The 16,733-nt window shown below is 30.4% G+C and overlaps 1 protein-coding gene across 3 annotated transcripts in view; it reads left to right on the plus strand.

The window, feature by feature from the left end:
- Nucleotides 1–9,848: 9,848 nt before the first annotated feature.
- l(2)gl (LLGL domain-containing protein l(2)gl) overlaps nt 9,849–16,733 on the plus strand; it is a 137,684-nt gene continuing 130,799 nt past the window's right edge. For all 3 annotated transcript variants that reach the window (XM_075375368.1, XM_075375369.1, XM_075375370.1), the window contains exons 1-2: nt 9,849–10,145; nt 10,461–10,546. In XM_075375368.1, coding sequence (XP_075231483.1) covers nt 10,463–10,546 — 84 coding nt within the window. In that variant the 5' untranslated portion in view covers nt 9,849–10,145; nt 10,461–10,462. The remainder of the gene's footprint in view (nt 10,146–10,460; nt 10,547–16,733) is intronic.

Genomic DNA, 16,733 nt, shown 5'->3' on the forward strand with positions numbered 1-16,733 from the left:
CTTCCGTAGGTGACTTCTGGCTGTACTACAGTTTTATAATGTTTAAGTTTTGTTTTAGCAGAAAGGCATTTTTTGTTATATGTTGACCAAGTTAATTTTTGGGATTTAATCATTTTATTTGTCCTGTTTTGCCATGTCACTTTTTCATTTAAATTATTAGTTATTATTTCCCCTAGATATTTAAATTGTTTTACTATTTTAATTTTCTGATCGTTTACCGTAATGTGCTCTATTACCAGAGGATCTATGGCCATCAGTTCAGTTTTTTCGAAAGAGATATGAAGCCCTATCTTTTGTGCTAGGTTTTGAAGGCTCATGATTTGTGTTTTGGCTTCTTGAATATTATTTGCTAAAAGAGCGAGGTCATCTGCAAATCCTAGGCGATTTAGTGTGATGGAGTTTTTCTTAGTACCCATTTTTATATTTTTGGGATTTATTTCATACCATTTTCTCATGACAAATTCAAGGGCGCAGTTAAAAAGGAGTGGTGAGAGTCCGTCTCCTTGCCTCAATCCAGTTTTTATGTAGAAGGGTTGAGAGAGTTCACCTCTGAATTTCACTCTGGACTGGGTATTGGTTAAAGTTAATTTTATCATGTTTACGAGTTTAGGGTGAAGGCCCAGGTTTCTCAGAATATTCAGCATGGATGGTCGGTGTATACAATCATAGGCCCTTTTAAAGTCGACGAAGGTGATTATTAGTTGTTTTTTCCGTCTTTTATATAAGTCCATCATAAGTTTTAGGGATATTATTTGCTCCGGGGAACCTCTCCATGGCCTAAATCCCCCTTGGTATTCCCCAAGTTCCAGTTCAAGTTGGTCTTTGCATCGGTTGTATATGATTCTCGACAGGATTTTGTATGTGCAATCCAGGAGAGATATGCCTCTGTAGTTTTCTGGATTAGTTTTATCCCCTTTTTTATGTAATGGATGGATGAGGGCTGTGGTCCAGTGTTCTGGAAGTTTTTCTTCGTTCCATATTTTCACGAGGCATAGATGTAGGGAAGTTTTGACTGAATAAACTGATGAGTGTTTCCAGAGTTCTGCGAAAAACTGGTCTTCTCCGCTTGCTTTGTAGTTTTTTATTTCATTTAAGGCTGCGAGAACTTCTTGAATTGTTGGCGGGTTGATATTTACTGGTGAAGTTTTAACTGGAGTTTCAGTGTCAATCTCAAAAAGCTCTGGGGGGTCGTCACAGTTGAGGAGTCTATTGAAGGTTTCTGCCAAAATTTCAGCATTTTCTTTATTGGTGTGGGCCATATTTCCTTTTTTTCCTCTCAGCATAAGGGTGGGTGGTTCATATCTTTGAAGAGCCTGACCAAAAATTTTATAATAGTCTCGGAAATTAGTTTTCTTGGAACTTTCTTCTATTTGCTGAATCAAGTTTTTTTGGGCTTGTCGTTTGGTTCCTCTTATAATTTTCTGAGTTATTTTCCTTTGTTTGGTGAATTCATGGTTAGATTCTTCAGTTTTCTGGATTTGGTGGTTGATCCAAGCCCGGTGTCGGTCTTTGACTGCTTTGTCACATTCTTCATTCCACCATTGGTGTTTTTTTCTTGGGTTTATAGGGGCTAGTTCTTCAGCTATTTCTTTCAGTTGGGATGTCAGTTCTTTTAAATTATTAGTTAATTTGATTTTTTTTGTTGTTTCTTCAAAGATGGCATTGTTTATTAATTTATGTGGATCATAAGCTCTTTTGTTTTTAGGTTGGGATTTTTTCTTTTTATGCGGGGTGAATTTTATTTTAACTTTAATTAAGTAATGGTCCGATCCAGTATCTGTTCCTCTCAAGACTTTTACATTATAAATCTCCTTGTGATAATTCCGGTCCATGCAAACATGATCCAGTTGCCATTCTCCTTTTTTCCAATCTGGGTGTTTCCAAGTCTTCAATTTGTTTGGTTTTCTCATGAAATAGGTGTGGATTTTGAGATCATATTATGGTTTCTGCAAAATTCGACAAGTCTTTGGCCGTTCTTGTTAGTTTTCTTTTGGGCAGGCCATTTTCCGATAATATCACGATATCTTCGTTCTTTACCAAGTTGGGCATTAAAGTCCCCTATTAAAATCTTCATGTGGGTCTTATTTATGTTGTTTGCAGTTTGGTCAAGAAGTTCCCAGAATTTGTCCATCTCTTCTCTATCTTTTTTAAGATTGTTTTTGTCATTGGTGGGAGCATGGACATTTATTATGTTGTAGAATTTATTGGCTGATTTTAGGGTTAAGGTTGAAATCCTGGGGGAGTAAGACTTAAATTCTACAACTGAGTCAATTATTTTAAGATTGATTGCAAATCCTATTCCGAACTGTGGGCAATTCTTCATCACACGTTTCCCGGGGATTCCTTTGTAAATTTGGTAACCCTGAGATTCAAACGGCTCTCGATCGGTGTTTCTCATTTCTTGAAGTCCTGCGATTAGGATATTTTGTTTGTCCATTATGTCTGTTAGAGTTTTTAGTTTGCCGGGTTGAGTTAGAGAATTAATGTTGTGAGTGGCAATGTAGTTTATTTGCTTGTGTCTTATCCTCAATTTTGAAGTTGTGTTGTTTTTGGGTGTTTCCAAACGCTCCGATTCATTGTTATCTTTTAAGCAGCTGCCCACCGGATTCGAGTGCAGCCTTCTCTGGTATTTACCAGACGGTGGATTTTTTCTTAAAAGACCTTCCATATTTGACTTTCAAAGGCAAGTCAGCCTTGGGTGGGAATAAATTCCCGAGTTACAACTATGGATGTGATCCAGAGAGGTGATTCCGATTTAGTTCACCAGTAGAAATCTCCACGTTTCTAACTGGTTATCCAGATGAACCAACGTGGAGGCGCAAACCGATTTTTTTAATTGAGATTTTAAGTATGGAGAAAGTTTAAATCGGTTCCGGAATCATTTCGTCCATTTACCCAATTTATATATATATATAGATCTTAATTTTTTGAAAACCCTTACTCTTTAGTTTCTTGAAAAAAGAAATTAGTCAAAAATTTTCACCCCTCTTCCAAGAAAAATACAATTTTCTTTATTTAGAATTATGGCTGTATCTTAGTATATTTTAAAAGAGTCGAAAAAAATCTTTTTTTTAATTTATCATCTCTTTGATATTATTTTCTTAAAAGTTAATTTTACCGGAATTCTTCCTTTTGAGTATGGTAGCCCCCGAAATGAAACAAAGATTTTTTTGCAATTTCAAATTTTTAATCCTCAAAACAAATTTTATTAAACAAAAAACTCTTTAAATTGCTTAACATTGATTGCTCCCCTGACAGGGGAGCTCCCAAATTTAAAAAAAAATTTATTTAAAATCAATTTTAGTGAATATTGTAATCATTACAAAAGCCCCAGTTACATGAGCCCCAAATTTTCAGAAAGCAAAAACATATCTTTTGGTATTAAGATGCTAATATACTAATATTAAAAATTGTGGTTATTGCTTTCATTTTGTTGAACATCTTGGTTTTGAAAAATTAAAATTGAAAGATTTATATATAATCAAACAAGTAGCCTTATATTTAATAGAAAAAAATAATAATTTTAAAATTTATTACGATGTTTTTCTTAATATGTCTATGAAGAAATAACTTAATCTGGCTTGTTGAGCATTTTTAATTCTGCATTCACTTGCTGTCTGTAATTTTAGTTATTGTATAAGTTTGGAAAAGAACAAAAGCACAAAACACTACTCCCACTACTTAACTTTCATTAAGTCTTTCACAAGTATAGAAAATAAAAAAGTAATTTTTAATAAAAATTATAATTTACTTTTTAATAATAAAAATATAATTTTTTTCTGTTTTTTTATTTAATTAAGTATCATAAAATTAGAAACAAATATTTTTTATATAAAAATGTGAGCTAAAGTATTCATAATTTTAGTTATTTTTAGAGCGTTTTAGAGTTTAAAATGACTGAATTGAAAAAACCTTTTTTTAAAATTAATTTTTTTTCAAATGAATTACACACTTTTTTTTAAAATAATTCCAAGGTATTTTTTAATGATCTGCATGAAATTTTCTATAAAAATTATAACACATGTACTCCCACTAAACATACAATAAGTTTGGTATTCATATACCTTATATTAAGATAAGGTGAAATTTGTTTCTAAATTGGAGGAATTTGGATTTTTCCCAAATTTCATTTCTTGTACCGTAGTCTACCAAGCAGTCAACCTTTTTTAAAATACAAACTTACTTAAATGATTCTTCAATATACTCCCTTTCTCAAGTGTTCAAGATGAAACTCCTCTCCTACTCATAAATAATGTGGAACAATACACTTAATTAAAAACGATGAAAATTTATCATAACATTTTTTTTCTAATATCCAGGTTTCCAATACAGACATCAAAAAAAAGGATAGTGCCAATTAATATATAATAAAATAAGCATAACATTAATATGAATGCATAATATATATATTAATGGATTTTTTTTAATTATGACTGTGGGTGTAGGATCCCGTGATGGTAAATTTAAGGTAAGATGTCATCTCAATATTCTGTACTAAGTGGTTTATTTTATTAGAATTTTACAGTACAGAGGAATAATATGAATTTTAAAATTATTAATTTCAGTAAATAAATATATATGTATAAAAGTATTAAAATTAATATTAATGTAACATTAATACATAATAATATCACTATATTTAAGATTAATACAGATAATTCTGATCAATTTACTTATAAATTGAAAATATTAAATTTTCTGATTCATAATATCTATGTCATAATCTATTTCATTACCTGCTTTTTGGTTATGATATACTTAAAAAGTTTTTAATCATACAAATTAAAAACAGGAAAAGTGGGAGGGGGAATGGGAAAAGGGAAATATGGATCAATGATAAAAGGGGAAAGGTTAAATTTTGTGAAGTTTCGTAATGTTCATTTTGTTAATGTTTTATCAAACTTTCAATTGTGTTCATTTAATCTACTTACATACTGAAATCTAGCAATAGCAAAGCATTCCCGGGTCTGCTAGTTATATATAAGCAAAGTTTATCATTTAATTTTATTATAATTAAGGGTGTAATTTAATTGATTGAATCAATGTATGAGTTTTATTAATTTACATTTAATATGATAAACATGAAATAATATTTTATTCTTTAATATAAAATATTTAAATATTTATTTGAATTTACTCTTTTATAATTATGATATTTAAAGAACTTAATCTCAGATCTATATTTCCCTATAACTTAACAAAATAGTCATGAACCTTGTTTTATTTATATTAATTGTCAGTACATTTTGATCAAACTATTTCTTAATTAAAATTAGAATATGGCAAGCCAGATATTAACTTAATGTAGTTGTGAAATTCATTCCAACTATTCTCTTCAAAATACTTACTAGTGTCAGTTAATAATTAGTTTTACAATATTATTTATATAAATTTAAAAAAAAATAAGAGTTTGAAAGTACTTTCTTATATTATTTTATAATAAAAAATTAATGAATTTTTAGTGTGTGAAAGATGCTATGCCTGACTGGGACTTGAACCAACTTCCTGATGAAAGGCAGAAATGCTACCACTCTGCCACAGAGGATGGCATCGTTGGTGCTTATGGGAGGGTTGTTCTTTTAATTTAACAACCACAATAAATATAAAAAATATTCTGCCTTCTACATCAATACTGAAAATTAGTAAGTAGATTAATTCATCTAAGTACAGTAGGTCTAAGCTTTGTAGGTGTTTTTCGTATAAGTTGAAAAGGGGGTATTCTAGAAGCAGATGAGGGAACTATACTGCTGCAGCACAAGAGTGGAATGAAATACACACTTGTGTTTGCCTGAGCATGTCTATGCATGTGCGTTTCTGCAGTTAGCAGATGCCTCTCAAATGATACTAAGTGATCAAAGACTGAACATTGTCTAATACGTATTACAGTTCATTTCCATTTCCATCCAATATACTCCTACTACTTCTGCTCAGGAACATTGATGCACACACCAAGGCAAGCAAAATAATCTCTGCACATCAACCACTTATGCTTAAAAAACTGAGATCTTACTGTGCCTTAATAATACTGTTCTGTAACAATATTTTCTAAGATTTTTGTAAATTCACTTAGAGGTCTAAAAAAAATTATTTTATTAGTAATAACATTCATTTTATAAAGAAAAAACCTTAGGTATCTTAAATGCATACATCATTAGATAATTCTTCAGTTAATAAAGTGACCTTAGTTAACAAAAGCATAACTATTAGATTTACATTACTTAAAAAAAAAATTATATATAACATTTCAACTATGATTAGATCTGCCATAAAAATCACTAACACATAACATTCAATATCTCAATGTGTAAAGTTTTATAAATAAAATGTTTTACCACATGCATCATTTTTATCATTTATTATACATTCTTCACCTTTATCAGCCTCTCATAAATTTAAAACTAGCATGTAAAAAGTAATAATTAGTAACTTTTTTCCATCATTAGTAAATATTTAGAGAATAAATAATTAAAATGAAGCCATAAGCCTAAATAAAATTAAGTAAAATAAAATATCAATTGTAATAAGAAAATATCATTTAGATTTAGTCTGCAGATAATGATTTATTAATTTTATATAAAACTTTTAGATAATGAACCATTGCATATGACCCACAAAAATAACATATAAATCAGTTAGATAATCTTTTCTCTATCCATTGCCTTATTTCAACTTTTAAAATAATTGTGCTTAGTGGTGGGGAAAATCTATGTAAGGATAAGAAGGAATGCTCACCAATCAACCCCATGTTGCAACCCCAGTATTTAAACAGTACTCAGATTTAAATAATGATCCCATATAATGGTTTAATAATAAATTTGAAACATAAACATAAATTTTAAACTTTGTTTTCATCAATGCAAGTTCAACATTTAATAATACAGTTGCAACATCAAATCAATATTAAAGGTAGTTGTTGTATGCGTATTTTATTATACATTAAACTTGACCAGCATATGCTGTATGTCACAACTGCACTTCATTAAAGGCTATTATTGTAATCAGGAACAATATTGTAACTCACTAATAGTACAATTATAAGAACAAATAAGTATTTTTATTGATCAAAATACATATTTCGATTTTCGATTAAAAAAAATTCTTCAATATTATTTTAACCTCTGAAATAATTTGAAATTTACTAAATACATTTTATTAATACAGGTTTAACTTTAATTTTAGAAAAATTACAATTTTTGTCTTCCTAATTTGATTTCAGCAGATTTATTGAAAACATCATCAAAATTAATTTGATCAGCTGTTTTATGCTTTACTGAGATAACAGTCAAATTTGAAAGCAATTAAGCCAAACTGACTCAGTCACAGTGAAACAAAGATAACTTTTAATCAAATTTTGGAAAACTTTGTTCACATAAAACAGTTAATATGCAAATTGTCAAATAGAATCTTAGTGCCAAACCAAGTTTGGAACAGAGCCAGAAAATTCCATTTCATTTATGAATTCCAAAAACTTCAATGATGACCATTTCTTGCAATCTTCATAGTCGATTTCAGATGTTTGCAAATGTCTTCTCAGTTACTCAATTTCAATATCTTCTTTGGAGAAATTGAACATTTGGATAAGATATAATGGGAGAACTTTAACATCTCTAATTTCTTTCATCAAAATGACAAATCTTCAATTTCTTTTATCAAAATGACACCTCTCCCTGTTGATGACATCCAGTGTAAGATGCATCCCACCATTAGCTACATCAGCATTTGTGAGGCAAAATGAAATCACACCATAAGTTACATAAGCATGTGTTTTTATCAATATGTTTTCTTCACTAAAATTCTGTGGACATTAACATCAAATTGGGTTACTGCTTGGGAATTAAAGTAATGCAAGTGATTGGGCCAGAAAGAAATCTATTTTCTTTATTATTGTAGCATTTAAATGTTGTATATATTCTAAATTCACAAAGGTTAAGTTATGTAACCAAATGTGACAGATTTAATTTTTTTTTATTAGACGACCAAAGTTTATGGACGTCAATAAAAAAAGAATTAACCTGTTCTGCACTTTATTTAAAAGTTAAAAGGTTAAGAGATTTTCAAAAGTAGTCATTTTTTAAATTAATATTCTCAATTTATCAAATTGTAATCCTATTTCCTTTATTATAGTTGTATATAAGCCCTTTAAAATTATTTTTGACTTTCTTGGGAAACAATTACCCTCATCAAATTCCCAATAAATTTATAAAAAAAAAAATGTAACATTTTTAAAATTATAAATGCAATGTTAAATATACATTTGCATTTATTAAGCATTACAAATTTCATTGGGTTGCGTATTATTTAATATTCTTACAAATGTATCTATGAATTTGCAATTTTCTGGTCACCAGAGGAAAAATTCATAAATATGTGACCTTTCTTTTATTTATTTTTATTGTTAACCCAAAAAATTTAAAAGATCATGTTCTTTTACAATCAATATTACAATTCTTTTCAGAATGAAATATATAAGTTGTAGGTTACTCCAAGCTTAGAGAAGAGGTTATGATTGCTTCACGGAAAGCGAAAATGTATTTTGCCATTTACCTGGTAGAACAAGGAAACAATCTTAAAACGCATTGAATGCATTTGATCTACGATGAAAGATTTCTATCATGTATTTAGGTCTTTTACTGTTTCATACTATTCACAATGCTATTAGTTTTTTAATGATCGAGGAAATGTACAGTTCTTCAAAGTAGATTAATATAATAAAATAAGAAAAAGATTTTTGTTTTTTAACAATTTATTTCAAGTCAGTGAATGCAGCTGCAACATAGTAGCATGATGATAAAATTTATATTTATTATTTTCTAAAAATTCATATACATTTTTAAATTATTTTGTAATTGTCAAATTCTGTTTATTAAGCAAGCAGTTAAAATATATATATAGTAAGTTTTAATATTAAAAATTGTATATCCTACTTCTTTTGTAGTTTGTGTTAGTTAATTGTGGTCTTTGAAGTACAATATGATGCATTTTGTTAACCTCATCATCCTTAACGCAATGCCTTCATTTTAATTGCGACATTGAATTGTGGCCTTAATCGCGGAAATTAATCTATCCTTAATTTATACACTTTATATTTTAAAATATCGATCTGATTCACGAATATTCCGCCCATAGATAATTCCTGTAGTATTCTGAGAATTTTGTATAGCCGTGGATTGACGGGTATGCTGAACTATGGATTTATGTCCGATTCTCGTTTAAGTACAAAGTAAATTATTTATTTGCTCAGTATCTTGAAAGATATGTATGAGTTTACCATAAAGATAATCAATCATACCTTTCGAAGCATGAGTATGTTGTAGATTCTTGAACAGAATAAGAAAAGTGAATATTAAAAACGAGAATAAGAAATGGAAAAAAACAGTAAGAATTGTTCATATCTGGATTGCAATTAGTATGCGTTTAAATTAACAAAAAATTGCAGTGATTAAGAAATAATTGTTTTATATAAATAAAAATAAAGAATATTGTAGTACTTTTTCTGTAGCATTCCTAAAGATTTAATTTTTCATTTCAATTTTAATAAGCGGGTCCTGTATTGACATGTATTTTAACGACTCTAAAAGCTTTATAGGGTGTACATATTTTATATTGCAGTTACAAAACATTCGTTCATGTGCAGTTGTTAAGATGATCAAGATCCCGTACGTTCGCTCAGTATAATTTTATAAGATCGAAAAAAATTATTCTGCACGAATAACCACCACCTTTACGTCATTTTGTGATTATGTACGGCTTTTTTTTGTTAACTACGTGCTCGCCAGGGGCAGCACCATTACGTAGGTAGATCGTGAGTCATCGACCTTGTTTTATATGCTTTCAGAGAAATGGTGCTGTGTCGGATGAAACCATCTGTCTTCCTATGTTTTGTCTGATTGTAATAATATTGAAGATTTTGTTCCTTTACACTTGTTAACAGTTGTAGCTGATAATTTTTATGAATAGTCAACCTTTAGAGTAGTAATGTGACGTGCGGTTGGCGGAACTGTGTTTCATGCTTGTTCGCCGTGCGTGTTAAGATCTTCTAGGGGCGTTCGTGTGATTAATTCGCGGTTAGTGTTGCGTTTGTAGAAGTGTTTGTTGTTTTATGACGAAGTTGTTTAGCGTGTTGTGGACTAGCGGCTTCTCGTAAGGTAGTGTATTTATAAGTTGTTAAATATTCTATAATAGAATGAGTTAATTTTCTTATTACTATATATTCAACTGGCATCTGTAAGTTGACGTAAGCAGGCGTTCCCTTTTGTTTTTGTTATTGTGGTTCTTAAATGTGTATTCGATTTCTTAATCTACATTACCGTAGAAGCCGTATGCGGTGTAAATTTTATACCGAGTCGTAATATAGTATTTCGTTTAAAGGTGCTTTTTTTATTCGAAAGAGAAGTCAAAAGTGGCTTTATACTTTTGAATTTGTTTACATGTGCACTAACCTAACCTTCGTTAATTTTCAGGCATGTTGAAATTTATTCGAGGGAAAGGGCAACAACCCTCAGCCGAACGACAAAAACTTCAGAGGGAGTTATTCGCATTTCGAAAGGTAAATATTTTATTCCTAAATTATGATATTTCATAAAAAAAATATTTTTTTTTTCAAACAAATTTTCAATTAATGTTTTGTTAAAATTTTAGTTTACAGTTGTACTGCTGACTGTTCTGAGATAGAAAGTTTCAATTTTTCTAATTATGCATTGAAATGCGTCTGTATTACTGTGAAATTCGCCATAATTGTTAAGTTTTTAAGCCAGAAATTATATTACTCGACATCTTTTTCGTATTTGGTGTTTGATACTAATTGTTTATTACTGAAAATTGTTGTGGTTCATTTAGTTAGTTATTACATTAACTCTGATATCGATTTTGATTGAAAAGTAAATGATGAAATGTTTTTACAAATGTGTTGTATTCTATTGCTTTCAAAGTTTTCCTTGAGTTTTGTGTGGGTGTTTTAACTAGTACATTAGATTAATTAATTGTAAGAATGTAATTTCACATTGTGCAAGTATTAATTAACAACATATTGTGGAGGCAACAATTAGTTATATTATTTGGTTTTTGTTTATAATTTATAGATGATGTAGATAATAGTTTTTTTGTGGTTTCAAAGTTTTGTATCTTGTTTACTAAATTATTTCAAAATCAGGTTTAGTAATGCTGAAATTTGCCCTGTGTTAAGCCATTCATTTATAATACATTAAGCAGGTACTCTATATGACAAAAAAAAAACTAATTTTTTTGTCATATAAAGTACCAGTTTAATGCGTTTTGACAGATTTATTATGTGAATACCTATAAGGTTTTGTTATACTGACGTAGCCAGATTACTACTGCATTTCTTGTGTTTTTGTTTTCAAAAATACTGTTATCTTATGTGGATGATTGGCTTTATTTGTGCTTGTACACTTTTGTTAATTATTATAAAACTTTTCAACTAGGTCTAAATTCAAGTAGTATATCTTCACAAAATCACTTCAATTTGGTATTGGTACTCAGGTCCAATACCGTTTCATTTAATTACTTAGTTCTAGTATAATTCTATATGTATGATTAAATTTTTGTACGGGTAATCAAATATGTCTAGGCCAAGTCAAATTTATGTAATGAAAGTTAATAGCTTTTAAAAGTTAGTATTGTTTTTTTGTACTGTTCAGTTAAATAGTAAAAGTATGTGGGAAGTATACATTTTGTAGTTTTCCAATAAATTTAATTAATTTAAACATTACGTACGTGCTCATAAATCTTAAAAAAAGCTTTCTTATTAAAGTGCTGATTTTCATCTGACCACTCTTGTCTTGGAAGGGGATTATGCCCTTTCCATTAAAACTATACAGTCATTTTAGTTAAATACTGTTTGGAGGGGGGGGGTGAGGTTAAATTTTGATAATATAACAAATAAAAATCACATAAAAACAGGTAAAGAATGCGGTAGAGTGTATCAATGTTGGACACTCATTGGATCGAATAAATTAACCACTATTAAGAAATTTTTGCTAATAAGGAACTTAGGGCAATTAAAATTTGTAAAAGTACAGTATTATCTTAAAAATATTAATAGAAATTCTATATCAGTTTGTTCAGAGATGTGAAAAAATCATGAGCATTATTAAAATTTTAACAGTTATTTTTACTGATTTCTTTCTATTTCTTGTAATAGCAAGAATAAGATAAAATAGATGTAGTATAAGATAAAATGGAAGCCTATTCGTCATTTGGATTGTGTTAATTTTTTGCATTATAGTTGTCACTAGATCATTAATATCCACGGTTTATATATTTCCTAAAATCAGTTTTCATTTTGAACCATCATATTAACACAAAGTGGAACAATTAACCATTACTTTGATGTATTTCAATGTTTATGCACTTAAAAGTAGTATTTGCTTTATTTTCTTAACTTCAAGTAAAAGTTTCACTTTGTCAGTTTTGGATGCCATTTCCGTTATTATGAAAAACAAAGCTTTGTTAAATTTATCAAGTAGAAATTAGAAGTATTAGAAAAGTAGATTTAAAAATTTAGGTGTTTTACAGAGTTCCTAAACTGTATTATGTACGTATAATATTTAGAGATAAACAACAAAAAAATATTTTTAGTAAAGATTATGATTCTAAATTAAAATTATTAAATTAAGTTAAATAAAAATATATTTAAATTGAATCAGTGAGAAATACTTAGCTAATGAAAAATCCTCTCACTGTTATAAATTAATAAATAAATAACATTTGGATATTTATTTATTTCATAAAAATGTTGAAATTTCATAAGTAAAGTATAAATTTTTATTTGTGTTCTGTGTGTGATACTGGGAAGATCCATTTATAAAATAGAAGTGTTTTTGACATATTATTATCATTTCTAAAATGACTGCACTTATTTTTTTTTTTGCTTAAGAAACTGATAAAAAATTTATGGGGCTTATCAAGGCTGTGGTGTTAGTGATTGCCTAGCAAATTTCTGAAACAATACTTGTATGTAAACCATTTTTTTTTTGTTTTTTATTGCTCATTAGATTCTGTAGTATTACATGCTAAGCCAGTTTTGAATGTATTGCTTTTTTATTTGGCATATGTAACCTGTGTAAGAGGTATTTCTAGTCTAAGAAATCATTAAACATTCCTGCTGTCACATTCTGTGACACAAAATTCAATTACTTTAGATTTTTAACTGAAATCATTATATTGTATCTCTTTGTCACCCTTTGAAGCAAAGTATGGACACTCCCCTTTCTCTGAAATCCCAACTATAGCAAGGCAAATAAATATTTAATCTTCTCACATAACACATCATCTATATACAAATTAAACCAGAGACAGGCTATGACCACTCTATTTCCTCTATTTTCAACTTCCAACTTACTGGTAGTATTAGTAGTAGTATTACTAATACTTATTATTACTTAATAGTATTAGTAATACTGTTAGCCACTTGTACTGCTATTCCCTCTGGTAGTCCATGTATATTTGTGGATTTCCTTATTTTTAAAGAAGGTATTTACTATCCTTAATCTATTGAAGGAAGCAAAATCTCACAAGGTTCTTACATTTAAATTACATACATTCTCATTATGTTTCCCAGCTACTCCATCAATTGATGCACCACCCACCAGGTGATTCAAAAAGGACGTAATCTTAAAGCATTTAAAAATTTATTAAGATAACTTAAATTCGGTTGAGGTCTTATTTCATAGAAAAACACATCATGTTTGTCACCAACATTCACTTTGGTTTGATAAGGCATACATTTGTAATGTGACATACATCCCACCTGAAATCAGTCTCATTTCTAACTGTAGTCCATGTGATGTGGAGAATGATGTGCAGTATATCTATGTGGAGAGAATATCTGCTTTGGACTTGCAAATTCTGCAAAAACCAAATTGTTTATCCGAAAGTCCCCCTGCATTTTCAATGACTCTGGTCAGCCTCGACAACAGCATGCGCTCGAGTGTCTTTGGCATGATGGTCGATCATCGCCAGTGATCTATAAGAGGATGACAGCACCAGGTCCCTCCCCAGCTTGGGAACCAAGTCCAGGTGCCGTCTCCATCTCTTGGGGGAACACCCCTCTCAACTAAACAATTGTATACTCTCAAAAAGATATCAGGATCCACCTTAACTGCCAAATTTGACAAAAGGTCTGGTCCCAGCACCTTATTCAGTCAAAGTGGAGGGGAATTCACATCATCCTCAATTTCCGCAATAACCCCATTCCCATGAGGGATCAGGCCTTCAATTATGTTCTGAACTCTCGGATATCCAGTGATAAGGGGATCTAGCTTATAGTACCTTTTAATGAATTCCCCCATGGTCTGTATCAATTTCTGAGATGAATTGTTTCCAAGATGCCCTTTTAGAGTCTCTAATAAGCTTATTGAGCTTGCTCCTTCTCCTCCTATATTGGGCCATATATAACTGTCATAGTTAGTAGAGACGCATTTGCTGTGCAAGCCTCCTAGCCCCAAGGCACTCCCTGCGTTTCCGAGTAATGTCTTCTCTCACCAATATACTGGGGAAGATTCTTTCAACAGTACCTGTGAGGGAGAAGAACAGCTCATGCAGTTGACCAGATATGCAGCTCTGTCCTCTGCCACAATAACCTCATGTACCGCACAAGTTCCAGTGTCTGCAAATTCTTTTGGGTCCATACCCCTGGTACTCCAGCCATGGGGAACCGGCCTCCCAGCCCGTGGAGAACCGGCCTCCCAATCTGCAGAGAACTTTCAGCTGTAAAACTCATGAGGATGGCCTGGTGATCACTCGTTAGGTAGTCTTCACTCACCCACCAGTCCTGAATCTGCACCACCAAAGTCAGTGTAGCAAAAGGAAAATCAATAATGGACCCAGTGGGGGTCTTCACCTCAACCTCAGAGCCTCTGGTCATGAGGGTTTTATTTGGGAGACCCAACTCCTCTCTTCTACCCTCTCTGCCATTGGGAAAACCTTCCTCCTCTGCCTTTGAGGCCATTGGACAGTTGCTACCGGAAATCCTAGGCAGGGCCTTGTGAATAGGTGCTCTATCTGGTGCCAGATGGACTCAGGTTTTTTTACAAGGTTATTACTCCTTCCCCTTTATACTTCCCCATCCTCTTAAAAGATGATACTGACTTGCGGCAGTGTTCACCCAAGTTTTTTGACCTTAAATTGAGCGTAACTCAAGAACCATCTTCATCAAATTTTCATATGCATAACTGCAGATATAATGTTGCTTCATTTTTGAATTTCAGTGAAATTGATATAGTAGTTTTAGAGATTTTCGAGCCAAAAATTTTGTACATAGGCCTATAAGTAAATAAATATATAAGGAATCTATAATTTAAGTGAATGGTATTTAATAACCATTATCTAAACTACAAAAAATTTGGGTCACTAATATATATCCATTGATTGAAAATGAAAGTAATATAAAATGTCAAAATTCTATATCTACAACTAGTAACTGTTGAAATTATTTTGTGACTAGTGAAATTATTTTGGGGCTAAAAAAATCAAAAATCAACTGGCTGGGACCGTACATCTGCAAAAGTCATTCAATTTTATAAAGGTGAATTGACAAAACTCCTTCTTTACTTAATAAATAAATTATTATCAATGGGTGAATATCCTGATTGTTTAAAAAAAGTCATTAGACAACTCTAAAAAAATAATAAAGAAGTAGATAATTATTGACCTGTAGCACTGATATAAATATTTACTAAAATATTAGAAAAGGCTATCGCAAACAGAATTTGTTTCTTTTTGGAGGTTAATAGTAGTCTCAGCATGGTTTCAGAAAAGGTCTTTTGACTATAACTATCATTGCTGATTGTACACATGAAGTAAAAACCCTGTTACACGATAAGAATAACAAAGTTTGGGTGTTATAATAGCTTTATCAGAAGCCTTGACTGTGTGAGATTCTACTTGTGAAATTATATATTTGTGGTACTATGAGAGGAATTGTCTTCGATTTAATATCATACAAATCTGACAACATACAGAAATACAAAGTAATTATCAGCCAGAATGGGCTATTGTAGGGAAGGTGTTTTACAGGGATTTATTTTGGTTCCCTTGCTGTGTATACATTTTGTGTATGAATAACTTACCGGCGACTATAAACATGAAGACTATAACATATGCAGATGATAAATGACTTACAGATTACTTGAATCTTAATACTGATCTTATTGTAAAATATTTTGAAAACTTAAATTTAAACTCTAATTTGGCCAAGATGTGCTACATTAACTATAGCTATATTAAATGTGCTATATTTCAGGCTGTTCAAATTCAATTTAGAACAACCTGAAATTGAGATTAGAAAAAAAATAGTATTAATGAAACGGATGAGTATTTCTTGGTGTTGTGTTGGACAGAAAATTAGCTTGCGTTAAACATATTGATTTTTTATGTAAAAAAATAAGTAGATATTTATATACTAAAACAGTTAAATAATTTTTTCAATACTGAGATTTTAAAAATGTTCTTTGTTCAAATTTAGCGTATGGAATCAAGATTTAGGGAAGTGCTACTGATATACATATTAAAAGATTATTTATACTACAAAAAAAAATGTATAAGGGTAATTTTTAGTTTAAATTATTTACAGTCATGTAGGAAAATATTTCGTGAACAAAAACTACTCGCCTTGTATTCTTTATGTATCTACAAAGTCACAGATAAAGGGAAATAGACTTTTATTTTTTGTCTTCAGTCATTAGACTGGTTTGATGCAGCTCTCCAAGATTCCC

This window comes from Lycorma delicatula, chromosome 9 (assembly GCF_047948215.1).
Source record: "Lycorma delicatula isolate Av1 chromosome 9, ASM4794821v1, whole genome shotgun sequence".
In the NCBI taxonomy this organism is placed as follows: Eukaryota; Metazoa; Arthropoda; class Insecta; order Hemiptera; family Fulgoridae; genus Lycorma; species Lycorma delicatula.